Source organism: Saccharomyces eubayanus, chromosome II, assembly GCF_001298625.1.
Source record: "Saccharomyces eubayanus strain FM1318 chromosome II, whole genome shotgun sequence".
Lineage (NCBI taxonomy): Eukaryota > Fungi > Ascomycota > Saccharomycetes > Saccharomycetales > Saccharomycetaceae > Saccharomyces > Saccharomyces eubayanus.
Genome location: NC_030977.1, coordinates 52,418 through 78,889, shown reverse-complemented (window position 1 = coordinate 78,889; position 26,472 = coordinate 52,418). Strand labels below are relative to the sequence as shown.

General features: G+C 38.6%; 10 protein-coding genes across 10 annotated transcripts; 6 read left to right on the top strand and 4 right to left on the bottom strand.

Moving 5' to 3' along the window:
* Nucleotides 1–541: 541 nt before the first annotated feature.
* On the top strand, nucleotides 542–2,167 carry PET112 (glutamyl-tRNA(Gln) amidotransferase subunit PET112; the record flags this gene model as incomplete). Its single annotated transcript, XM_018363359.1, has 1 exon — nucleotides 542–2,167. The coding sequence occupies one exon, from the start codon at nucleotides 542–544 to the stop codon at nucleotides 2,165–2,167; it is 1,626 nt and encodes a 541-aa protein (XP_018223488.1).
* A 71-nt stretch (nucleotides 2,168–2,238) lies between these two features.
* DI49_0106 (uncharacterized protein) lies at nucleotides 2,239–3,291 on the bottom strand (the record flags this gene model as incomplete). The annotated part of the gene is made up of 1 exon (XM_018363358.1): nucleotides 2,239–3,291. One exon carries the CDS (start codon nucleotides 3,289–3,291, stop codon nucleotides 2,239–2,241), a length of 1,053 nt encoding a protein of 350 aa, XP_018223487.1.
* A 728-nt stretch (nucleotides 3,292–4,019) lies between these two features.
* On the top strand, nucleotides 4,020–5,375 carry ALG3 (dolichyl-P-Man:Man(5)GlcNAc(2)-PP-dolichol alpha-1,3-mannosyltransferase; the record flags this gene model as incomplete). The annotated part of the gene is made up of 1 exon (XM_018363357.1): nucleotides 4,020–5,375. One exon carries the CDS (start codon nucleotides 4,020–4,022, stop codon nucleotides 5,373–5,375), a length of 1,356 nt encoding a protein of 451 aa, XP_018223486.1.
* A 306-nt stretch (nucleotides 5,376–5,681) lies between these two features.
* CDC27 (anaphase promoting complex subunit CDC27) lies at nucleotides 5,682–7,937 on the top strand (the record flags this gene model as incomplete). The annotated part of the gene is made up of 1 exon (XM_018363356.1): nucleotides 5,682–7,937. One exon carries the CDS (start codon nucleotides 5,682–5,684, stop codon nucleotides 7,935–7,937), a length of 2,256 nt encoding a protein of 751 aa, XP_018223485.1.
* A 350-nt stretch (nucleotides 7,938–8,287) lies between these two features.
* Nucleotides 8,288–11,248, bottom strand: BOI1 (Boi1p; the record flags this gene model as incomplete). The annotated part of the gene is made up of 1 exon (XM_018363355.1): nucleotides 8,288–11,248. One exon carries the CDS (start codon nucleotides 11,246–11,248, stop codon nucleotides 8,288–8,290), a length of 2,961 nt encoding a protein of 986 aa, XP_018223484.1.
* Nucleotides 11,249–12,532: 1,284 nt separating this feature from the next.
* On the top strand, nucleotides 12,533–13,939 carry DI49_0102 (uncharacterized protein; the record flags this gene model as incomplete). The annotated part of the gene is made up of 1 exon (XM_018363354.1): nucleotides 12,533–13,939. The coding sequence occupies one exon, from the start codon at nucleotides 12,533–12,535 to the stop codon at nucleotides 13,937–13,939; it is 1,407 nt and encodes a 468-aa protein (XP_018223483.1).
* Nucleotides 13,940–15,001: 1,062 nt separating this feature from the next.
* RPL23A (60S ribosomal protein uL14) lies at nucleotides 15,002–15,349 on the top strand (the record flags this gene model as incomplete). Its single annotated transcript, XM_018363353.1, has 1 exon — nucleotides 15,002–15,349. The coding sequence occupies one exon, from the start codon at nucleotides 15,002–15,004 to the stop codon at nucleotides 15,347–15,349; it is 348 nt and encodes a 115-aa protein (XP_018223482.1).
* Nucleotides 15,350–15,800: 451 nt separating this feature from the next.
* Nucleotides 15,801–24,170, top strand: TEL1 (DNA-binding protein kinase TEL1; the record flags this gene model as incomplete). The annotated part of the gene is made up of 1 exon (XM_018363352.1): nucleotides 15,801–24,170. The coding sequence occupies one exon, from the start codon at nucleotides 15,801–15,803 to the stop codon at nucleotides 24,168–24,170; it is 8,370 nt and encodes a 2,789-aa protein (XP_018223481.1).
* A 73-nt stretch (nucleotides 24,171–24,243) lies between these two features.
* AVT5 (amino acid transporter) lies at nucleotides 24,244–25,620 on the bottom strand (the record flags this gene model as incomplete). The annotated part of the gene is made up of 1 exon (XM_018363351.1): nucleotides 24,244–25,620. The coding sequence occupies one exon, from the start codon at nucleotides 25,618–25,620 to the stop codon at nucleotides 24,244–24,246; it is 1,377 nt and encodes a 458-aa protein (XP_018223480.1).
* Nucleotides 25,621–25,845: 225 nt separating this feature from the next.
* MRP21 (mitochondrial 37S ribosomal protein bS21m) lies at nucleotides 25,846–26,379 on the bottom strand (the record flags this gene model as incomplete). The annotated part of the gene is made up of 1 exon (XM_018363350.1): nucleotides 25,846–26,379. The coding sequence occupies one exon, from the start codon at nucleotides 26,377–26,379 to the stop codon at nucleotides 25,846–25,848; it is 534 nt and encodes a 177-aa protein (XP_018223479.1).
* Nucleotides 26,380–26,472: the final 93 nt, after the last annotated feature.

The window sequence follows — 26,472 nt, the reverse complement described above, 5'->3', positions numbered from 1 at the left end:
CAACCGCTTAGAAGAAGAAGTAATTTACGTACTCTAGTTTTTTTTTCGTCAGTCCGTAAGTTCCTGGCCTCCACCGAGGATTCCAAAAGTTATACCTAGTATGCTTATTATTCTACTCTATTATTGTCCCATCTCGAAAAATTATTTTTTTTCTATTGATTTGGGATACTTTATCGTTTGGAGTGATATCATTTGCATATAAAGAGCGTCACAAAAGAAGAAGCCATAATTAAGACCATTTATGACTTGCACCAAGTTTGTAAGGGATTATGTATACTTCGGACTGCATTATGGATCATTTCTAGCAGAGAATAGTGGTAATTGATAATTATAGCAAGCCCTAACTAATTGTTCTCTTTCTTTGTAGGGTTTTTTGTTTCTAATCTCTGGCCCTTATTAAATATCTGTATAGCCCTACTTTTATTAGGTCTTATTGTTTTTCCCTTTTTCACTATAATAGTAATAACTATAGGAAAAGTATTGTTTATGGTAGGTGGGATCAGGTTGGTGCTGTAGCCCAAAGGCATTGTGAGGATTGGATATGTTGCGGTTTGCTCGGTGCTACTCATTGGCCAGAAGTAAAGCTACGCAAGTTCAGAGTACGGTCTTCAAGCCGGAATATGCCTTGAAGTGTGGATTAGAGATTCACACACAATTGAACACTGGAAATAAGCTTTTTTCACAGTCTACCAATAGTGCCACACCCTTGGCGGATGTGCCTAACCACCACACCAGCTTCTACGATGTGGCTTTGCCAGGGACGCAGCCGGTTTTGAATTTGGAGGCCATTTTGTTTGCCATGAAGCTGTCGCTGTCATTGAATTCCCAGGTGAATATGGTGTCGCAGTTTGATAGAAAGCACTACTTCTACGGTGACCAACCCCAAGGTTACCAGGTGACGCAGCACTACAGGCCGTTCGCTCGAGGCGGGAAGGTCAATCTGTCCAGGGAACTCGACGGCATCGACGAGTCGTCCAAGGACATTAGCATTKCGCAATTGCAGATAGAGCAGGACACGGGGAAGTCGCACTACACAGACACAGGCAAAGATGTTGTCACGCTGGTCGACTTGAACAGATCGAACATCCCACTCATCGAGTTGGTGACCAACCCAGATTTTAGTGATATCAAACAGGTCAAGGCGTTCATCAAGAAATACCAGAATTTGGTTCGTCATTTGCACATATCTTCCGGGGATTTGGAAACGGGTGCCATGCGGGTGGACGTTAACTTGTCGATTAACGAATTTGCTCGCGTGGAACTGAAAAACCTGCCTAACACCAGCTCTATCATCAATGCCATCAAGTACGAATACCAACGACAAGTCGAGTTGATCTCCAGGGGCGAAACCGATTCACTGCTGGAGCCTGAGACGCGGGGCTGGACAGGCTCTTCCACGGTGAAGTTGAGAAGCAAAGAAACTACCATCRATTACAGATACATGCCCGATCCGGAATTGCCGTATATCAATCTTGCTCCGGATATTATCAGTGGCGTGGCGGCATCAATGCCGGAATTGCCTGATGACATAATGAGAATGCTTATGCAGAAGCCATTCCAGTTGTCCTTAAAGGACGCCAAGATTTTAACTTATAACAGCAACCAAAATGACATGTACAACCATGAAGCGCTAAGATCATATTACTTGGAAACCTTTCATGAATTTTCTAAACTAATTGGCAAACAAGGTAGCGCAAAATTACCTACTAATTGGATAATTCACGAATTCCTGGGTGATTTAAATAAACTACAAGTCCCATTGGACAAAGCACAGGAAGTTCTACCTCCTGCGGTTTTCGCCGAGTTTTTGAGACTATTGTATACGGAGACGATATCGCCTACTAGTGGCAAATTGTTGCTCTTTTATATCTTGGAAACTTTCAAGCAGAGCGGGTGCCAAGATTCGTTTTTACCAGATCTCCCTAAATTAATCAAGGAATTTGAATTGCATGCAATCACAGAAGTTGACTCTCAAGAATTGATGACTCTGTGCAATGACATAATTGCACAGCACACAGATGAAGCTTTCATACGGAACCTCGTCTCTGGCAAAAAGAAGACTTCTTTGAAGTTTCTAGTCGGACAAGGTATGAGACAAAGCCAAGGACGTATAAAGGCAGGCGAATTTGAGAAAAAATTCAAAGAGATTTTAGATATTCAGTGGTAAATTAAGCCCTTCGTGTAAATAGAAACCGTGCATAAATAATAATAATAATAATATACATAAAAATTACATACTCAACTCCAGACGCTCATGTCATTATTCCAAATGCCAAATGGTCTTGATGATGCCGATTGAGAAGATGAAGATACGTTCATGTGGTTGGATCCCCACCCCAAGGAAGAATCATTCATTAACAGCGACGCAGTTGAGGACATGTTCACTGGCACGGAGGTGAAATTGTCCCGTAGCGATGGAGATGGTGAAGATTGCGATGGGTGTATGTTGGTGCCAATGGTGCCAGGTGCGGTGGAGGACATTAGCAGTGTTTGGTTGGTTGGTAAGAAAGGTATGGTTGGTGTGGAATGCAAATCTGGAATTAGCGAATTGGCAGTAGGTCCCGTGGGCAAGTCGTTGATTAAGTCGGTGGACGCCGAGGTTGCCGTGGTGGGGTTGGTCAGCGTGGAATTGTTTGAAGACGACGATGATAGGTTTGTCGGAGCCGCTGAATTAGATGGGAGCATGTATTCAAAATTAGTTTGGTTGTATGGGGAGGAGGAGCTTGAGGCGGAAGTGGCCAGTGAGGGGGAGGAGTTCGAGTTGAAGTACCTTGGGGAAAATTGTGCCTGATTGTAAAGAGCATTGCTGTTGTTGCTGTTGTTGCTATTGTTGTTGTTGACGTTGCTATTATAGTACAGTTGTGGGTATGTTTGCTTTAAATGGGCAGTGATCACGGGGTTGGAGGGATATTGCGAGTATTGTTTGTATTTCTGTTGGTTCACTGTGTTGTTGGTGTTGAACCTGTTGTGCTTCTTCTGAGCATTCATAAATGTTACGTCATTGGGCCTGTTATGGCTATAGGTTCCATAAGAAGACGACGGAATAGGCCTGTTCATAGGCTGTAGACTTGCCTGGTTATGAGTGTTGCCGTTATAGTAGTAGCTACCTGTATTATTATACTTCATGTGGTTATAATGCGAGTGGTAGTTCGACTGGTGAGGGGGAGCGTTGCGAGGTTGGAAGGAGTCGCTGGACTGGCGGATCAGCTTTAGGCTGCGGTACTCCAGCAGGTACTTGTCCATGTCCTCGGTCTGTGACAAAAATGGAACGCTGATGATCTGGCCTGGCATAGATAATGATCTCTTATTAAAACAAAGTAAAAATGAAAATGATTATAAAAAAACCGAAACCCCCAATGAGAAATAATAATAATAACAATATAATAGAAACCAAAAAAGCCGGATCAAATAGTATGCGAAGGATGCAAGGTAGGTCTTGTTCTAGGTGCCACGATGCAAAAAACAAAAGAACAGAAAAACGAATGGAAAAAAACGAAAAGGCTGGCGACCGCGACTCTTTCTTCTATGCTTATTGGCCTGAATGTTTGGATAAAATCTGCTGCTTTGAACCTGCTTTGAACCTGCTTGTTACACCTACTGCATGCAGGCCTCTCCAAAATACAAAATGCCAGTCGCAGAGTGAAAAAAATTTTGGCAAAATTCCTCGAGGTCAGAATCTTCGAGACGCAAAGAAAAAGTGAAAAATTAACGTGGACCCTGGGGGCGATGAGCAAAGAAGAGAGAAGACACCATTGCACGCTTGCAGAGATGGTCTACAACTGCTATAATGCATGCATGGACACTCCCAGCGTCTGCTAGCTCTCATCGGGAGCTTGATCGCCCACTTATGGGCACTCTTGCTGATAAAATGCGTGTGTTATTGCGTCCTGTGTGCGGTTGCTGGGTGCTGTGAGTAAGCTGAGGAAATCTTGTTATTGTGAATAAGAACAGCACAGTAGTGCTGACTAGAAATAAAGTAGCAAGAGGGAAAGAGCGATAGAGAGAGGAACCACAGCATCATGGAAAATGAAGAGTCTCCACAAAGGGAGCAGTTTGTGAGGCCACCACTGAACCTGTGGCAGGACTTTAAGGACGGCGTGCGTTATCTAGTCTTCGACCATAGAGCCAACCTCGTGGTCATGCCCCTGTTGGTCATGTTTGAGAGCGTGCTGTGCAAGGTAATCGTCAGGAAAGTGGCGTACACAGAGATCGACTATGAGGCGTACATGGAGCAGATCGAAACTATTCAACTCGATGGCGTACTGGACTACTCCCAGGTGAGGGGTGGCACGGGCCCACTGGTGTACCCAGCGGGCCACGTCTTGATCTACAAGCTCATGTACTGGCTCACGGAGGGTATGGAACATGTCGAGCGCGGCCAGACACTGTTTAGGTACTTATATCTCTTAACACTGGCCTTGCAAATGACGTGTTACTACCTTTTGGACCTGCCACCCTGGTGCGTGGTGTTAGCGTGCCTTTCTAAGAGACTGCACTCTATTTACGTGCTGCGGTTGTTCAATGACTGCTTCACCACTCTTTTCATGGTCGTCACAGTCTTGGGCACAATCTTGGCTTCCAGGTGTGTCCAGCGCCCTAAAGTAAGGAAGCTCCTCACGCTGATGGTCTCTGCGACCTACAGCATGGCCGTGAGCATCAAGATGAACGCTCTGCTGTACTTCCCCGCGATGATGATCTCGCTGTTCATCCTCAACGGCACGAGCCTTTTGATGACCCTGTTGGACTTGCTCGGGATGATCGCATGGCAGATCGCAGTCGCAGCACCCTTTCTAGGCCACTCCCCGCGAAAGTACTTCCAGTGTGCTTTCGATTTCGGCAGAAAGTTCATGTTTAAGTGGAGTGTCAACTGGCAGATGATGGACGAAGAGGCGTTCAACGACCCGCTGTTCCACCGAGCCCTCTTGGTCAGCCATCTTGTTGCCCTCACTACTTTGTTTGTCACAAGGTACCCTCGTGTCCTGCACGATTTGTGCTCCTCCCTACGCCATCCGCTAAGGGGCAGCACCGCTGCCACCACAAATCCTGTCAAGACCATCCCATTCATACTGATCACGTCCAACTTTATCGGTGTGCTCTTCGCAAGATCGCTTCACTACCAGTTCCTTTCCTGGTATCATTGGACACTGCCTGTGCTGATCTTCTGGTCGGGAATGCCCTGCTTCGTTGGGCCGATCTGGTACGCCCTGCACGAGTGGTGCTGGAACTCGTATCCACCAAACTCTCACGCAAGCACACTCTTGGTGGCACTGAACGCCGTGTTACTGCTTGTAATGGTCCTGACGCAGCTATCAGGCTCAAGCACACCAATCGAAAATCACTCCTGTAAGAAGCTCATGGAGAAGAAACGTAATTAGTCACGCCCATCAATTACTATGCTATATATTGTATACTACACTATACTATAGTGATTCTATAATATAACATCAATAATAGTGCCGTTATTACCCGCGCTCAGTAATTTCTATTTTTTTTTTTTGGAACATCAAAAGGATAGCAGGCTAAAAGTAAAACAAAAGGACCCAAACAATAAGAGAAGGTGCCACAGAAAAGTCCATCACAACCACACCTAGCTGCGAAAGTTTTTAAGTTTTGTTTCTGGTGACTGCGTATTTTATCTATAAAAACAGGAAACTCCAGTCCAGGATACGTAATAATAAGGCATGGCGGTAAATCCAGAATTAGCACCGTTTACACTCTCGAGAGGTATTCCCAGTTCGGATGATCAAGCCTTAAACACCATCATACAGCTGCAGGACTGTATACAGCAGGCCATCCAGCAGCTGAACTATAGCTCTGCGGAGTTTTTAGCCGAGTTGCTATACGCTGAATGCTCTATATTGGACAGATCAAATGTTTACTGGTCAGAGGCAGTTTATCTGTACGTGCTTTCCCTGTATTTAAATAAAAACTATCATACTGCATTTCAGATATCCAAGGAATTTAAAGAGTACCATCTCGGTACCGCTTTCATATTCGGTCGTTGCGCTTTACAGCTTTCGCAAGGACTGAACGAAGCTATACTTGCGATTCTATCGATAACGAACGCATTTTCTTCGAACACTGGTAACAATAATAACGCGCATGTAAATGCTGTGCTGAATTCTAATCTCATCAATATTCCTGATTTGGCCACTTTGAACTGCTTGCTGGGCAATCTTTACATGAAATTAGACCATTCCAAAGAAAGTGCGTTTTATCATTCTGAGGCATTAGGGATAAACCCTTATCTCTGGGAGTCTTATGAAGCTATCTGTAAGATGAGAGCTACCATCGATCTCAAAAGAGTGTTTTTCGACATCACAAAGCAAAGAAACAATAGTCATAGCAATAACGCTGCTTCATCGTTACCAACCACATCATTATCGCATTTTGAACCTCGTTCACAACCAAGCTTATATTCAAAAACAACTAAAAATAATAACAATAATAATAATAACACTAATAATAACACTAATAATAACAATAATAATACACCATTTCAATCTTCAAATTCTCCCCCTTCTACATCAGCATCTTCTTTTTCATCAATTCAGCATTTCTCAAGGTCGCAGCAACAGCAACAGCAGTTGAACCCATCAATAAGGTCGTACCAAAACAAAAATATTCAGACGCCTAAAAACCCAACGAATAATAATAAAGCGTCCTATGCGTTACCAAATAATATGTCCATGAATTTAGCATCTCCCTCCTCTAAACAACCCACTATAAGCTCACTGGCTAAAGTTTATAACAGAAATAAACTTTTAACAACTCCTCCATCCAAATTATTGAGTAACGACAGAAACTATCAAAATAACAACAATATAATGAACAAAACGACTTTCAAAACACCAAGAAACTTGTATTCTTCAACTGGCAGATTAACCGCTACGAAGAAAAATTCAAGATCTTTAATAATTAGTAACTCGATTTTGACAAATGATTATCCAATTACGCTGCCTGAAATTATGTATAACTTTGCCTTGATATTAAGATCATCTTCACAATATAATTCGTTTAAAGCAATTAGATTGTTTGAGTCCCAGATCCCTTCTCACATTAAAGACACTATGCCATGGTGTTTAGTCCAATTAGGGAAACTGCATTTCGAAATCATTAACTATGACATGTCTTTAAAATATTTCAACAGATTAAAAGATCTACAACCTGCAAGAGTGAGAGATATGGAGATTTATTCCACGTTATTATGGCACTTACACGATAAAGTAAAGTCCTCCAATTTGGCAAACGGCCTGATGGATACGATGCCTAATAAACCTGAGACTTGGTGTTGTATAGGCAATTTGCTATCCCTACAAAAGGACCATGATGCTGCAATAAAAGCTTTCGAAAAAGCTACTCAATTAGATCCAAATTTTGCGTATGCTTATACTTTGCAAGGCCATGAGCATTCTTCCAATGATTCTTCAGATTCTGCCAAGACATGTTATAGAAAGGCGCTAGCATGCGATCCTCAACATTATAATGCTTATTATGGGTTGGGTACAAGTTCTATGAAATTAGGTCAATACGAAGAAGCTTTATTATATTTTGAAAAAGCAAGATCAATCAATCCTGTCAACGTAGTTTTGATCTGTTGCTGTGGTGGTTCTTTAGAAAAACTAGGTTATAAGGAAAAGGCATTACAGTATTATGAACTAGCATGCCAGTTACAACCGACCTCTTCGTTATCTAAATACAAAATGGGTCAGTTGTTATATTCCATGACGAGATACAACGTTGCATTACAAACATTTGAAGAATTGGTGAAATTAGTCCCTGATGATGCCACTGCTCATTATTTATTGGGGCAAACATATAGAATAGTTGGTAGGAAAAAAGATGCTGTAAAAGAACTAACCGTGGCTATGAATTTGGATCCAAAGGGTAATCAAGTTGTCATTGATGAATTACAAAAATGTCACATGCAAGAATAAAGATAGATCCCTTTTCTTGGAACACAATAAAATTAAAAACATAACAAAAATAAGTTATATTAACTTTTTTCATGAATTCTTTTGTTTTCTTTTGTTTTCATATTTATTTATAAGTGTAATAATAATATTAATAATAATCATAACAACAGTTGTAGTAAAAACAAGAGGTTATATTTCACATTTGATATGTTGAACTTCGTGTTAGCTTTTGATTCAAATTCGAATTGGCTTTATACATTAGTAAACTTTTTATTTAGATATTTTTATATCAGTGTTTATAATATGTTCTATTAATTATTAATTATTAAGTTGGTTAAAAGTGGTTAAGAATCAAGCGATATTTGCTGTTTTCAAAATCTCCCACCTGGGTACTCAAATTCAGTACTCTCTGTATAGTCTTGAGGATTTACAAATTCTTCTTGATCAGTTGGATATTTTGGATTTCTTCTATTTTCTGTTTCATCCCATACAAATTGATCTCTCCCCTCTTCTTCCTCAGCGTCTCTTAATTGAGTCTGTAATCTCGCCTCTTCCAGTAGCGTTTGCGCTTTGCTCAAAGATATCGTCGGCGTGGCATATGAACTTATAACAGGGACGCTAGTATCAATATCAATAGTAGCTTTTATTATAGCTGATAACCATTCCTTCATATCAGATTTATTTTCCACTGCAAAATAGTGAACGCGAGGTTCTGTAAAGGTTAGCCCCTTTTTAGATCCTGGTTGTGGCGGGACCAATTTGAAGCAATACTTGCCCTTTCCTAAGCTTGCAGCATATAAGGAAATTAGTCTATCATCATCCCTGGCGGGCAAAACTCTATGTGCAGTAATGTCTATCAAACCACGCTCCTTTTCATCATTGGTATTTGTGAAATAAGAAAGCCTTGTTCCATGAAGAGTAAAAAACCTTTGCTTCCATGTCCCCATAGCACCGGAACCTTTTTTACTCATCCAGCCTGAACAATCTGCCTTTTGCATAGATTCCTTCGCAGTGATGGAACGTATACCTTCAGTGAAAGCAGACGTTTGTTGTTTTTTGGCATTAGACCTGGGAAGTATCGACTTGGTAGGTTTTTGAGAGAGTTCACTAGGAGATCTTTTTGATTCTTTGCTTCCAGCTGAAGACTCTTTTGAGCTAGAAAAAAGTTTCTTTCGACCCTTTTCTTCGGAGGCACTACTTTTGGAAGTATTATGCTTATGCTTACTCCTGTGTTTATGTTTATGTTTATGTTTGCTTTCAGGCGGTTGGACAATTTCCTCCTTTTTATTCTCGCTGCTATTATTACTTTCTTTCTTTGCTAAGGCAATGTTAGATTTTGAGTTTATAGGGCTTAATGAAGTTTTCAAAGGACTAGCAACCAAAGAGTGTTTTCTACTGTGAGAGTAGGATTGGGATCTTGCATGTGAATAGGAATTTGACTGAGAGCGAGAATGGGATGTCATCTTAGAAGGATAGACGGTAAAAGATTGTTTTGTTGGCGACGTTGGATTCGATTGACTCTTTAAAGAGAAAAAGGATAATATCGACGAGTTTCTTCTATGTTTTTTTAGTTCCGAAAGTGATGGATCTGTTGAATGTGCAAGAGATGGTTTCCTGAGTGTCGAGTCGAATACAGTTTTATTAGACTTTGAAGCTGGTTTTGTTTCTTCTTCGTCAAAATCTGTTTTTACTGGTGACAGCATTGAAATTCTATTAAACAAATCGACAAATGAGCTCCCAGATTCTGTTCTCTTGTGGCTATTGTACACGACAGAATTTCTGTTTGGGTGGTGGGACGTCGCATTTGAAGAGATATTTGAAATTGTTGGAAGAGAATCATCGGTATTGACTGTATTAAAAGAAGGTATAGTGGCAGATGTCAAAGTTGTGTTCCTGGAGTTCGAATCATGACCATTCATAACAGGAAATTTGAACTTATTTGTTGAATTATCTGAAGATGTGGAAGAGTTAGGAATTGCCGCATTTGAATAAACGACTGAATTTCTGTTTCGAGATGATGTTGCTGGTTGAGGAGGGAACCTGGCATTGTTGTTCATGTACCTATTATTTAAAGATGGTGACTGAGGCGGCTGAACGGGGCTCGGGTACGATGGCGGTTTTGGAGCTCTCCCTGGAGATTCAAAAATATCTTTGTCAGTAAACACATCAGGAACCTGTGTTATATCTAAAACTTGTTCATTGGAGTCTTGGAGTTTAAAATTTGGATTTACAACAACGGAGCTTGGTCTTTGAGGCTCTGTTGTATTTGAAGATGATCTTCTATTGAAATTTACGTTTGGTAGCCTGTTGGTGTCAAACTTAGAGGAGATTGGTTGCTGAATTTCTTCCCTATTTACAGTAGCTGCAGGCATTAGTTTAGTAGTTTCTTTGTCAAGAGCAAAAGGGATGTAGCTGTTGTGCACCTCATTTGACGACGAATTAATTGCAGATTTGATGTTGCCAACTTCTTTGAATATTTCAAACCTTATACCAAAGGAATTTATGTCTAGTTCCTTCAAATGTTCCAATTCTAATTCCAATAGTATTTTCCCAGAAATTTGATGTTCCTTAAACTTATTGGAATTGGTATGATCGAATCCTACCATAATAAAATAATCAGTAACCTCTTCTGGTGTCCAAGTTTTTGCCATTTTAGGGTCTAACGGGTTAGTGGAACTTGAACTTGCCTCTAAAGATTTCGTAGATATAACCGATTTGCTTGTGTCCTTTAGAGATTCAGAGCTTAGATTCAAATCTGCCGTACTCGAAAAGACAGAGTCATGTGTTGTGTTTCCCACGTTTTGAGGTTTCTCTAGAATTAAAGTTTCTTCATCTGGCATAACCATAGCATTTAGTTCAGGTAGCTTGATGGGTGATGTTTTTGTTTCTAGTTCAATTGAATCACTTCTTAGCTCTTCCAAGGCTTTATCTATATCGCTCATAGTACTTTTCAATGAAGTGTACCTATTTTCCTGTTGTTGTGAGGGAAGCTTACTTAGTTTATTGGTGTATCCATTCGAAGTTCCGTAATTGTTAATCGCGTTGCCACTTGCATTGCCACTCTCTTGAGTTCGTGTCTTACGCAAACTTTCAGGTTTGTTCAGAGTTGTCTTCTTGGTGAATACTGCTGGGTACAGACCTTCTTCTTTGGTTCTTAAATTCCGCCCGTAATACCAACCATCATTGTACTCCCCATCATCTGTAATGACTTCAATCTTGTCACCTGGTTTCATATTGAGTTCGTCCTCCATTCGTTTAGAATATTCGTTCACGGCAATATACAGGGGGTGAACGTTAGACCTCTTGCCTAGAGTTCTTCCTTCGAAATTCATACTCTATTGTTCTATTGGTAATTTTTTCCTCCGAGTACCTCGAGTTAGAATTTTGTTGAAATATTTTACTGTATCTATTGTGTCTATAAACTGACGCAGTACCACCGCCTTGATAAAATCAGTGATTGCTTTGAAACTCTGCGCCCAATCTTTCGGATGTAAGGCGAAGGACAATGGCGGGAACAGTACACTTTTCTAGCTTCTCGATGTTCTTGTTTTTCTGTCAAATTTTTATGGCCATAATATTCATTTAACTTTCACGTCTTTTCGTTTGTTTTGGTACGGGGGAATGTCGTTTCCGACTACGCGGTTTCAAAAGACATACCAATGTGGCTGAGCGCTCTCCCTCCCCACACACGTGATAGCCTTATTCACTCGGTGAATAACAGGAGCTAAAGTTACAAAATGAGATCCTAAATATTGCGTTTAAAGCAAATCTAGGTACTGTTACATGTAAACTTTTGCGTATTCTCAAAATAATGTTCAGGTGTGGTGCTTCATTCTTTTTAATTTTTGTCGCGAAATTCTTCTATTTATTTTTAAAAGGTAGTTATGTTTCATGCAACGTGTTAAAAAATGTTAAACCTTCAAAACAAAATTGGAAGAACAAACAAATTTGTAAACTTGGAAAACTCGAAAAAGTTTACAAACGGAAATCATCCTAACACTTCATAGGTTCAAGTCATGCAAAAATCTTTTGTTACATTCTTGATATGTGCACAACATCATGAAATTCCATGTTCCTCTATTTTTTTGGAATGTTGGTGAGAAAAGTTCTCATCAAAAACAAAAACTCAGCATCTACCAAAGTTGACGTAATATCTTACCACCACTCAACTGCTTTGTATTTCAAAATCGCCACTTTAAGCTGTAACTCATTTGCATTCGTAAGACAAATTCTAGAGTGGGGCCACTGTCCCAGTCCATCCCGGTTCAAGTTGTGTGTAACAAGAACATTCGGGACCACAGCTAAGACGGAGTCTTGATTTGCCACTTTCTAGAGACCTTATATTTGTATAAAAAGGATCTCGGCGGCTAATCTAGAATAATTACTTCTCCGGGTAAAGAACGCGCGGATATTAGCTTCGGGTTTATTTTTTTTCGGTGGAAGTTATTTCAGGGTCCCCCTTAGCGTTTTTTTAGATGACCATGCTTATTAATAATGAGGGAAAACATTTGTGTTGAAAGGAACACGTCTTCACACACACATCACACTGCTAGAGCGGGATTCGTGGTTGTAAGGTGAAATTCAGAAAATAGTATTGTAGTTTTTTGAGTGCCAAGATGCCGTTTACTCATAGCAGCAAGGCAAAGAGGCCGAAATTCCTACTAAATTTGCAGATCAAAGAACTGGTGAATATCCCTCAATCTTCTGGGTTTTGCTACACGAAGTGGCGCCTGAAGGATGGAACAGGGACCTCAGGACATAAGACAGCTCTGGATGGAGAGCACCAATCCGCGTCGACTCAGAGTAGAGGTACAACGCAACACGTACACGTGCAGCATCATAGGGCACAGTGGAATTACTCATTAGACAAGCCAGTTCTCGTCAAGCTTCACTTAGACAAAAATGGAAAATTTCTGAAGAAACCCTTAGTACTAGAGGTATTTTTCGAGTTTGCTGATGGGAGCTCCACGTCAAATTTGAATTCCAGTCCCAATGTTAAAGTGAAGAAAACCACCAATTCTAACGCAACTGCGCTAATGGCTATTGGTAACAACTCATACTCCCAAAAGGTAACGGGCAAGCTACTCTTGGGGACAGTGGACATAGACGTTGCAGAATATGTCAAGGAAGACGAAACTCCAACTACAAATAGATTCTTACTGAAGCATTCAAAGGTAAATTCTATCATTAACGTGTCACTGCAATTAAAACTGATAAGAGGCTCCTATGAAGATTTCAAGGTTTCAAAATCGGTTACTAATGACCAACTCGCTAATTTTCGACCGGGAATAAACACTATACTGGACAATTCATCCGAATTGTCCACTCCTACATCCACGACGAATCAAACGTCAACCAACAACACCTCCCCAAATACGAACGGTAGCGGTAACGGCACTTCCGTACCAAAACCAACTAACAATGGGGCACGAAATGGTACAAGTATCAAATCACCGACATCTATAAACACTAAGAGTAACGGAGCAGCAACTAGGACAGGACTGTCCACGACGATATCGTCTTCGATGACCCCGTTGATTGAGAGCTTATATCAGAAGACGTTCAAGTTACCTTGGGATCCAAGACCAGGCGAGTTTACACCAAGAGAATGTGTAGAAGATATTTTGCAAGGCGGAAACGGATGGGCTAAGAATGAAAAGGGCATAAATCTAATCGATCTGCAGGCATTGAAGTTGAACGAATTAGAGGAAGACTATTACAACCCGAATTACGGCAAAAGCGCAGCGAGCAAAGCAAGCAATTGGCCTCCAAATCCAAACGATGATGGTTACAGTAGCATGGATAAAAGAGAGTATTTGGAAAAGAAACAAAACTGGAGTCACATGTCACGTGCACAACGTGCGAAGCTGAGAACTCATAATGACGACGATCACGAAAATTCAGATAATGACAAGAACGCTAACGATAGTAGTGACGTTATAGAAGACAACAACCCCACAGACTTTTTGACAGACAGAATAAGAGAAAACAAGAGCTGGTCTATAACCAGTCCCTCGGGATAAGTGTATGTAATGACTAAATATATTCATAAGTCTCAACTTGCAAAACCAATAACGTCACTTCAGCTTAAATGGAGAGTAGAGTATGCGACGACTTTACGCCGGTACACCATTTTTGCTAATTATTATTAATACTTTTTAAAACCCATGCACTTCTCACTTCGCCAAAACCAGCTGTTCTGGTTACCCACCTGAATGTAACAGAAACCGTCGTACAACAACTTTGAAAAATTCATAAAAAGTGTGAAAAAAAAGAAAAAAGGAAGTTTCAAACCCAAACACGCCCAGGCTGAAAAATTTATTATGGCCTAATACGAACCGTAGCCATTATGTGCCAGTTCCGTTAATAGCAATATTACTGTATTGCTAAAGCTATAAGCTAAAAACCTCTTGCTTTCGCAATATAGATCTTATAATTAGGTTCTTCAAGTAACACAAACCACTTACCCATATACAACTAAAATGTCCGGTAACGGTGCTCAAGGTACTAAGTTTAGAATTTCTGTATGTTTAAAATTTTGTCTTGCCATAGTGCAATTTGGTTAATTTGATTATAAAATAAAGTTCCAAGATTTGAAAACAACATGGTGAAATAATCAATGATTTGATGATAGATTTGTCGTTCTGAACCATATTCCGATCAAAAGACTTTTCCTTAGAGAGCAATTAGTACGCTATGAATATTTTAAGCCCTCCCAAGAATGCAACTATAAAATTGAATGGGGTGTATGCTCTCAGCGTCTAAACGAATCTGCAAACCCTTTTCATGAAACAAGCGACGGATTACGAGAGTCACTACTCCATAAACAATAGAAAAACCTTCAAAAAGAATATTATGTGCCGCAAAAGTAGTCATACTTKCATCTCTCTGTCCACTGTGTGGCACAACAAGAAAAAAACCATCGCCATTTCTTTAGAATCGATGGATGTATCATTCATTTTCACTCCTCAAAATTAATCAAAAAATACCAATTTTCTATTTGACTTATTTTACTAACAACACTGTTCTCATTCATTAATTTGAGAAGTATTTTTAAATAGTTAGGTCTACCAGTCGGTGCCATCATGAACTGTGCTGACAACAGTGGTGCCAGAAACTTGTACGTCATCGCCGTCAAAGGTTCTGGTTCCAGATTGAACAGATTGCCAGCCGCCTCTTTAGGTGATATGGTTATGGCCACCGTCAAGAAAGGTAAGCCAGAATTAAGAAAGAAGGTTATGCCAGCTATTGTTGTTCGTCAAGCCAAGTCCTGGAGAAGAAGAGACGGTGTCTTTTTGTACTTCGAAGACAATGCCGGTGTCATCGCCAACCCAAAGGGTGAAATGAAGGGTTCTGCCATCACTGGTCCAGTCGGTAAAGAATGTGCCGATTTATGGCCAAGAGTTGCATCCAACTCCGGTGTTGTCGTGTAAAAAGGAAATTGTTTTGACTCTTACTTTTAGATTTTACAAATATATATATTTTCTATATAACATGATCTTTTAAACAGATTAAGAAAACTCAATTGATTCATTGCATTTTTAGAGGACATTGTTAACATTGTTTACTCTTTTTTGAAAGTAGATAAAGTCATCGACTTGATCTACATGTTTTTTTTTTTTTGGTATGCCATGACCAATATATACGCCAGAAAGAGGGAATGTATATGAATGCTAAGAAGGGCGTTCTACAGGCAAGAACCGAACTAACAACTCCAGCCGTACAATATGCATATTGATTCATTCTTTTAAGATCAACTAGAATCAAGACAACAGAATAACTAAAACTAACTAAACATTTCACTCCTGTCCTCACTAAACAAGCAGATTTTATAAAAAAGTTTACCAGAAAAGAAAAAAGGCAACACAGTTGGCATCATAAACAATGAATGATCACCGAATCATGGATGCATTATACTTGTTATCCTCGACCAAGATAAAAGAAAGAAACAATGCTTTAGACGAGCTAACAACCGTTTTGAAAGAAGATCCTGAAAGGATACCGACTAAAGTTTTGCCAACTACAGCGGATGCTCTGGTAGAGCTACTTGCATCTGAACACACAAAATACTGTGAAATCCTTCGAAACTTGACGGATCTAACAAAGAACAAGTTATCACTAAGTGAAAGCAGATTATCCACAGTATCATATGTTTTAAGATTATTTGTGGAGAAGACATGCACACGATTTAAAGTGAAAACAATTAAGCTGCTTTTGTCAGTAGTACCTGAATTGATGGTCAAAGAGAACTCCAAAAGTTTATTAGATGGTGTTTCAGTCCACTTGTCGTTTGCCCTGGATACCTTGATCAAAAGTGACCCTTTCAAACTAAAATTCATGGTACACCAATGGGTGTCTTTGGTGGACAAAGTTTGTGAATATTTCAGCCACCAAATGCGAATATCTATAGTCGATAAGACACTTACTAATTTTATATCGATTCTTCTAAATTTATTAACATTAGATACAGTCGGCATTTATCAGGTGACAAAGACAATCATTTGGAGCGTTATAGACTTTCTAAGGCTCAATAAAAAGGAAAATGGTAATACAAGGTTGATAATGTCCTTAATCAACCAATTAATTTTGAGGTGCCACTGCTTAAGTATTATTGATATACTGATGCTCATTAAGGAAACATGGAATTACAATCTCACAATCGGACATACTTCCAATGAATCAGTACAAGACCAGTTATCACTGTTCGATGTTACTTCGAGTGAACTAATGAACCAAAAACTGCCCTATATGATTGGCCAAGAGAGCTACAAAGAAGAGCTTCGTTCCGAATCATTTCTGTCTCTATACCGCGAATACATTCTTTTACGTTTGAGTGATTACAAACCTCAATTATTTACATTAGACTACATTGAATGTTCAAGTTTTCGAGATTCAGACGATAAAAAGTCGTGGTTTGAACTGTGTGATTTCAGGCTTAGGGATAGTAATGGTACATCAGTTTGGCTAAAAATACTAGGAATAACAAAATCACTGTTGACATATTTTGCACTGAACAGCAAACATGAAAATACATCTTTGTTATTTAAAAAGAGGAGATGTGATTCGGATATAACTTCTATTCTACGGGTCTCAGACGATATGGACACATTTCTTATCCACCTTTTGCGGGAAGAAAACTCACACAAATTGGAATTGATTGGGCTACAGTTGTGCTCATTTTATGGAGCACTAAAAGATTTTACTCAAAATTTTACTATGCAGTTGAAAGAACTTCTCTTTTCTAAATTCGAGAAAGTTCAATCATTTAATTTGGTATGTTTTACATTCATCCCTTTGCTATCCCAACACAAATGTAAAATCAGTAATGATGATATGACGCGCTTATTCAAAGTTTGCTTACCATTAGTGAAATCAAAAGAATCATGCCAGATTAGCTGTCTTTTGCTAGTTAACGCAATAAAATTTTCGAAACAACTTTTATTAGACGAGAAAACCGTTAATCAAATTTATGATCTTTATGAATTATCTGACATTTCAGGACCTATATTAATCTCTAATGAATCGTTCATGCTATGGGGGTATCTTCAGCATTTTGGAAAAGATTTTCAATCTATAAATGGTTCGTCCTCCTCTGATAGAATCTTTGTGTGGCTAAAATCAAAGTGGAACCAATTGCATGAAATTGATGATAGGCAGGATCTGTTCCCCAATTTCATATCTTGGTTAGGCAACAAATATGATACAAAAGATCCATTTAACGATAGAAAATGCAGGAGAAAAAAGCCAATTTTACCATTTTGGGATGAAAGCTGTCATATTTGGCAGCACTTTCAGAAACAGCGGGAATTTCTTCTTGGTATAAAATCTGGTGAAAAACTGAAAAGTTATGATACACCCTTCTTTAATATACCAAAAGTGGCCTTGAACCTTACCAGGTACAACGAAATTATTTACAGGCTACTGGAAAATATCGAAAACGAAACATCGCTGTCACCTCTACAAAGGTTTAGATGGGCGGCAAAAATGCTACAAATTGTAGACAATCTCTGTGGAGACTCTACTTTTTCTGAGTTCATATCAGCGTATAAAAGAACAATTTCATTAACTCTTCCACATCTCACTTTCGATAATCTTGCCTCTTATGGATTATTCTTTGAGGAGGTTTTGTCAATACACACGGCAAATGTCAACCACTTGGTATTTGATAAAATTGATATGAAGGGCATTGTTATCGATTTCATTAGAATGCAAAAAAGCAAATCCAGGACAGGAACTTCTATCGTTAATCATTTTCAAGCCTCCTCTGAAGACGGCACTTGGGATCTTAGCCCTGATGCGAGAGGACATAAGTTCCAAGGACGTTACCACTCAGATATGGATAAAGCATTTCAAGCTTATCTTTGGGCTTCAGAGGGGAGAAACGTCTCGGAGCGTTTGGTTGCTATATTGGAATTCTCTGACTGTATTACGACCGATATATTCATGTCTTGCCTTGGCGCTTTTTGCCAATGGCTAAAGCAACAGATTGCGGATCATTCTCCGTATAATAAAGTTTTAGAGGAATTCACAGAAGCTCTGGGAGAAAAGTTGCTTTGCAATCATTATAGTTCTTCCAATCAGGCTATGTATTTGCTTACCTCATATATCGACGCAATTAGACAGCAGTGGCTATCATACCCTGACAAATCCTTGAATTCCGATTGTAATGATATTCTCGACTGGATAATATCAAGGTTCGAAGATAATTCGTTCACTGGTATTGCACCTACGATTAACCTGTCCAAACTACTACTCAACCTACTTCAATACCACGATCTTTCCCACGGATCAGTCAGAGGGGGGAAGCAAAGAGTATTTGCTACATTTACCAGGTGCTTACAAAGGGTAGATCCATGCGCAATTATTAACGAATTGGACATCATTTCAAACTACATGGCCCAGGTGAGCTACAAAAATCAAAGTATAATATTTTCTGAAGTCAAAAACTTGTTTGGTTCCCCTCAGCAGAGTCTTGAAAAATCAGCCTTTTACTCACTTACAATGTCTAAATTATCATTAGTTTCTTACCCAAGCTTGGTATTTTCTTTGGAAGACATGATGACATATTCAAACTTTAACCACACGCGCACGTTTATCAAACAAGCATTGAAACAAATAGCAAGTGATTTAAACCATCAAGATCTTATGCAGCTCTTTGAGTTCTGCAAGTTTGATCTAATCATGTACTGGTTTAACAAAATCAAAGTTCCTAATGCCAAACTTGAAACAGAATGGGATATATCTCTGTTTGAATTTGATGATATGCATCAATTTTTGGCAAAATATCTTGTTGAGATTTCTGCAATATATTTTTCTCACGGTTTTAATGAAAGAAAAGTCCTGAAATTATTACATGAAATTTCCGAACATGACGATGCCTACCTGGTTGAAAATAGCTATTATCTATGCATACCACTTGCCTTTATCGGTGGCGGTATAAATGAACTAGTATTCGATATAATACCTCAAATATCAGGTAAAACAACGGCAAAAAATTACCAAAAATACCGTTTGTTAATGCTAAAATGGATCATAAGGTTTACAGACCTAGGCTCGCTAACAGAGGTTCGGTCAATCATTGAAAAACTATATCCAGATTCCTACCTTGCCAAATATTTGTTTGAGAATTCTACTGCGTCTATGAGGTACCAATACCCACTTCATATACCTTTAATTGCCGGAACAAACTTAATCCAAAAACACTTTTCTAATGAAGAAAATTCCGCTCAAGAATTCAAACTGTTGTTTCTTTCAGTTGTCACCGACCTTGAAGAAGCGTCGACTCATACAGGAAAATTACGAAGTGTCAGGGAATTGAAGTATCTCTTTGTGATATATGAAAATATACTTTTAAACTCATCAATCTCGAACTTTATCATAGTTCGACTTTCAAAGTTTTTGGTTGATATACAAATCCATGATGAAATTATCACAATTTTCAACTCAATTTTCAACCTCGTTGACAAAAATATGCTTATGGTAGAACGGTCGTTGTCCATCTTCTTTTGCAAAGTTTTCATATATTTGAGAGAGAACAATAAAGAACTCAATCCGTCCTTTAAAAAAACTATAAGGCTTATAGAGCACTGGAACCTCATGAAAAAAAAGACTTGGAAACACTGCCTTGATGCGATACTCGGAAATATGATTCAAGATGACATATATGAAAACACTGAGGTATTGGAAGCGAGTGATTGTGCTACAAACGACGTTATATTACTTTCTTTACTTTTCTCACACGCTAGGAAACCAGTAACGTCAAAGATAGATTATTTCGTTTCTAGTACATTTGCGTGTAACATTCTAAAACATCACGTTCCGAAGGAATATCTCAGTCTAAACTTCAAATTGTGGTTCGCAAATCTCTCGAATAAATTTTCACAGGAAGAAGTAAAAGTAAATACTTCATCAGCTCTCAGCAGTGATAGTCATCTGAAAAATTTTGAGGTCGTATTTGGTCATCCTGGTTTACCGTACACAATATACGGACGTCTTTCAGCGTTTAATAAACAAGCCGAATTATATAGTTCTACCAGAACATTCTTTCTTTCGGAGTGCATTATGACGTACTTGGTGGGTTATTCAATTGATAATACAGGAAGCGAGTTTGGCGTTACTGGGGAAATTTTAGATGAAAACAAGGACAAAATTGCTCCATTGGATAAGGACGTGTTGAACGCTATGCACCCATTAACTAGTAAAGCTCAAATGGATACATTTCTACGCAATTGCTATGCCTCACCAAACGAACCATATGGCAGTTGGATAGCCAAGTTTGCTTGTGGTTTAGTTCATCACATCTCATTTAATATACCCCACATAGTGTGTTTGTATCCTTTGTGCAAAGAATCAAGCACTTTTTGTGAATCAGTGCTTCAAGATTTATTTTTCCTTTCGATGACATTTGATCCAAAGAGCTGTTTAAAGTGGATTAACCAGATATTTTCCCAATTATCAATACTGCTAAATGCTAAAGATTTCAAAATAAAGTTGAGGTTGCTCTTTAGTGTAGTAAAAATGATAAGAATGGGTTCAAGATATAAAGAAAGAAACTGTCTGCGTGCTTATTCCTGCTTGGATTTAGAAAATATTTGTCAAATCTCTCTTCAAATAGAAGAATTTGAATTCGGTTATTTATTATTTGAGGAAATGAACATGCCAAAGACCGAAGAGATGAATATAAACACGCTTCAAAGAATTTACGAATCCATAAATGATAATGATTTTATAGCAGGTTTGCCTGTTCCACATTCAATCAATGGAGTTTTAAACTCCATTAATAGAATTGAATCAAATACATGGAAGCGTTTTCTCTTCAATAACGCTGACTTTGATGCAAACTATACCGGTTCATCTAAAGAAGAAAGAGGGTCATTAATTAAGGCTACAGAAGAGAGCGGTTTCTACGGACTAACAAGTTTATTAGAAAGCAGAAACTCAGGATCCAGTGATGTTTATAAATGGAGTTTGGAATTAGGAGATTGGAAATTGTTGACTCCAAAACTGATTGATTCCAAAGCGAAAGGTTTATACAACGCCATAAAAAACATACCGCGAGATATTGACTATGCTGTTAAGAGTTTAGAGGACTCCTTATTAACAGTTTTTGACTGTCGACAGGACTTCCCCAACCTTGAGGAATGGATGGATACTTTAACCGCAATTATTGAATTCATGAAAATAGCGTCAACTTCTCAACTTGGCACTTCTTTTCCACATACATTGAAATCTATCATGAATGCTGACGAGGCAAAACTAAAAATTACAGATTTCCGTGATCACAAAATAACATTGAAGAGTAGATACACTTTAATGAACGTGCTTTCTAAAAATACGCTAGAGCAGAACGCAAAACTTTCGAACTACTTACAGCTTGGCTCTGTTATTCAGCTTGCTAATTACATTCAGATGGCAATTTCTAACGATGCGTCTCAAGATGCGCTACGAAACGCTACTTTAATGAACAATATAGTCAAAAATGCTATACACTCGTATGAAGACTCTTCTGTATCATCCCAAGTCGAAAGGTTGGCAAGTTACGTGTCTGCTAATGCCCTTTGGGAATCTCGCGAGTATAAAACACCCGTTATGATAATGAGAGACCTTTTAGATTATGATAAGATGGACATTAGTGGAAGCGAACAATACAACAATTTTAAATCACTTCTCGACATTTCAATGGATCAAGTTAAAGCTCACTTAGTCAAGTGGAGTTCTGAATCCAGACTTGAATCAGCTGCCACGATATATGAAGAAAATATTGTGAATTGGGATATAAACGTGGACGACCATGAATCAAGCTCCGATGTCTTTTATACACTTGGCAGCTTTCTTGATGAACAAGCCCAAAAGTTACGATCAAACGGAGAGATTGAAGAAAAAGAACGCAGATCACATACTGGGAAGGCCAACCTGAAAGCTTTGGAACTAATATACAAAAACACGAAATTACCAGAAAATGAAAGAAAAGATGCCAAAAGACATTACCATCGTGTTGCAATACAATATAATAGAGATTCTGAGATATTAAAAACTTTGCTTCTTCAAAAAGAGAAGTTCTTATGGCATGCGCTTCACTTTTATCTCAACACCTTAGTTTTCAGTAATAAGTACGATAATGACATTATTGATAAGTTTTGTGGTTTATGGTTTGAAAATGACGACAATAGTAGGATCAATCAGTTGCTATATAAAGAAATTGGTACGATACCAAGTTGGAAGTTTTTACCTTGGGTAAATCAGATTGCATCAAAGATTTCAATGGAGGATAACGAATTTCAAAAGCCATTGCAGCTAACTATGAAACGCCTTCTCTATAAACTACCATATGATTCTCTCTATTCAGTCATGAGTATATTACTATATGACAAACAATCTAATAAAGATACCGGCATATCCCAAAAAATCCAAGCTGTCAGGAAGATTCTTTTAGAGCTACAGGGATACGATAAAGGTGCTTTTGCAAAGGAGTATTTACTTCCTGTACAAGAGTTTTGTGAAATGTCTGTAGAATTAGCAAATTTTAAATTTGTGCAGAATACAAAGAAGCTACATTTAGCTAATTTGAAAATTGGACAATATTGGCTGAATGAGCTGAAATTAGGGAAGTTTCCCTTACCAACTAGTGAATTTGCTATCAGGAGTTCCGTTGATGGAAGGAAAGCTCGCCCTTATATCGTATCCGTCAATGAAACCGTTAACATCACTAGTACTGGATTATCCTTGCCAAAAATAATCACCTTCAATATTTCTGATGGAACAACACAAAAGGTGTTAATGAAGGGCAGTAACGACGATTTGAGACAAGATGCCATTATGGAACAAGTATTCCAACAGGTTAACAAAATTTTAAGAAATGACAAAGTGCTAAGAAAGTTGGACTTAGGTATTAGAACATACAAAGTGATTCCGTTAGGGCCAAAGGCGGGAATAATTGAATTTGTAGCAAACTCTACATCATTACATCAGATTTTGAGTACACTACATAAAGATGATAAGATAACATTCGATCAAGCAAGGAAAGCTATGAAAGCAGTCCAAACAAAATCGAACAAAGAGAGACTGAAAACTTACTTGAAAGTTACTAGCGAGACAAAACCTCAACTAAGAAATTTCTTTTTTGACTCTTTTCCTGATCCAAATGACTGGTTTGAAGCTAAGAAAAAGTACACAAGAGGTGTTGCCGCAAGTTCTATTGTCGGATATATATTGGGTCTAGGTGATAGACATTTGAACAATATTTTACTCGATTGTTCAACAGGTGAGCCTATTCATATAGATCTGGGCATCGCTTTCGACCAGGGTAGACTGCTACCCATTCCAGAATTGGTTCCCTTCAGATTAACCAGGGATATTATAGACGGATTTGGAGTCACAGGTGTAGATGGATTATTTAGACGGAGCTGTGAAAGAGTCTATGCCTTACTAAGAAAGGATTACATTAAGGTGATGTGCGTTTTGAATATCTTGAAATGGGATCCGCTTTATTCATGGGTAATGTCGCCAGTCAAAAAGCATGAACACCTATTCGAAGAAGAGAGTGAGATTATTTCTACTTTTGATAATGTCAGTAAATTTATTAACATCAGTGACAAAAACGAAAACCAAGAATCTTATAGAGCTCTGAAAGGTGTGGAGGAAAAATTAATGGGTAATGGGTTAAGCGTCGAGTCTAGTGTACAGGACTTAATTCAGCAAGCAACAGATCCGTCGAATTTAAGTGTTATATACATGGGATGGTCACCATTTTATTAATTGTCATGCAGAGAGTTTTTTATTTATTTTTATCTTTGTCTTATAAAAGTACAAAAATGTGATGTACAAAGATTCAATGGGATGATGATCCTAAAAATGCGGTAGCAAATAAAGAAGTTACCATTACTGCTATACCCCAAATAAATAGGAATAGACCTAAATACTTGAAAATCTTTACACTTGTCGGCACTCTGTCATTCCTGTTGGTAAACTCTGAGCCGATTAATTTGTAGCCAAAAAGACCAGGTAAAATAAAAGAGATAGATGTGGATCCCGTAGCTCCAACAATGGCTAGGACTTTGGCCAGGGAAGTAATTGAAATGGCCAACAAATATGAAAATATCAAGATACAAAGAGTGATGACATTAGTTTGTCTTATTGATTCACCTGGCAGATTTGATTGCTCGTTGTCTTGTTGTGCTATTTCTTGGGGATCTTCACTACTTAGATTGTCTAGAGGAATAAAGCCAGTCGTGGTATCATGCGTCGTGCCCTTTCTTAAGTTTTCAATAAAAACAATCATGTTTTTTATGGACGATCTACAGGGATGACATTGTAGCGGGAATGCTAACGTAACGAGTAGTAGCATAGCCAGCCTTCCGATGGTGGTGTATATGGAGTTCGGGTATAGTGTGATAATATTCCCAACAATATTATCACCGAAGGTCATATAACCTGTTCCACCAATAACGATGTATAAAATATAGGCCAAAGAAATGGCAACAATAGGAATTTTTCTGAGGATCTTGAAGCTCTTGTCTGCTTGTTCATTAATGACACTAAACATATTATGATGACAAGTATAAGCAAACACAAAAATCGGCAACGTTGTCAGAGATGAATGAGATTGGGCATCTTGGTGGGGTGTCATAAAATAGACTTGGCCTCTCTCTAATTGGGACCGATTTAGAAAATGGTAAATAATCAAGCCACACAAATAAGCAACACTAACAATAGCAATCATAGAAGCATGCCGTAGAGAATTTAGGCTTTTCTTGAAGCATAAGGGAGCAATGACAAACGTTATGACTAAAGATATGTATAATCGCCTGTCCAAGAACCAGTGATGCTCTTGCGAATCCCCGGTGTTATCATCATTACGGTATAAGATCGATGACATTATCTGTGGCATCAGGTCTCCGACAATAATCAAGTAAGAGACACCAACTCCAAAACACTTAACAGCAATGGCAAAATCAAATACTATACTCAACGATGGGTTGATTAGTTGTGTGAGTTTAGCAAATGAAGCGTTTTCAGATTTAGGTACGTACTTCACTATTCGCGTCTGCAATAGCAACCCACACATGGAACATACTCCACAGAACGTCAGTGTTATCAAAGCTGGCATTAACCCAAACGGCTTGAATGCAAACGGCATAGCTAATACGCCTGCACCGCATGCTGTATGGAGCAGAGTCAAGACCCCTGAACGTGGGTCTGATGGCATATCGTTGGTGCTTCGTGCTATTTACTTTTTGTGTCTGCTTCTTCTTGTAGTTTGTTCGAGCAGCTGTATTTACTTCGTTCCTTTTTTATACATTGGAAATAATGGATATATGAGATAATTGAATAAAAAAATATGTAAAAACAAGTGAATATTTACACTTAACTTATTTACAGAAATTGAATTGAATAGATTATATGTAATGTCATTTAAGACCTAGAAAATAAATCAGTATCCTTTCCTCTTGGCGTCTTTCACAATATCAATTAATCTTTTGAACCCCATCATGAACTCTTTTCTATGTCTTTGAGACTTCTTCAACTCAGCCACTTTTCCTGGTTTCATGTAAAATCGTTGACTTTTCTTATCTCCAGGAATGTTATTTTCAAACATAACTCTGTTTAACCTCTTGAATGATTCAGCAGGGTTGTTCTTGTTTACGATTATTGATTTCCCTGAATTGAATCTCATTTGAGCGTTTTCCACACTACCCCTAGCAATCTCTGCCTCGGATAGAAGCTCCCTCCTGTTGATTCGTCCTGCTGACTGCATCATATCTATTGGAATTTCCATCGATAGTATATCTGCGCTGTTACTATTGAGTTTAGAAGCTTGGCCATCATTGTTCTTGTTCCCTTGAGCCAGTTTGATTGGATTTAATATAATTCTGTCGATGTCAGAGTTTTGCTGACGCAAAAAACCTGCGGTTGTAAAATTTCTTCTTAAAGAGGACCTTGAAAGCCTACACGAGCTCCTCAACATCCTGAATGCGCTTTCTGTGTAAGGTTTGTCAAGATATTTATTCTTTAATGGGCCTTTTTAGTTAACGAGTCTCTCTTGTTACGTTTTTTTTCG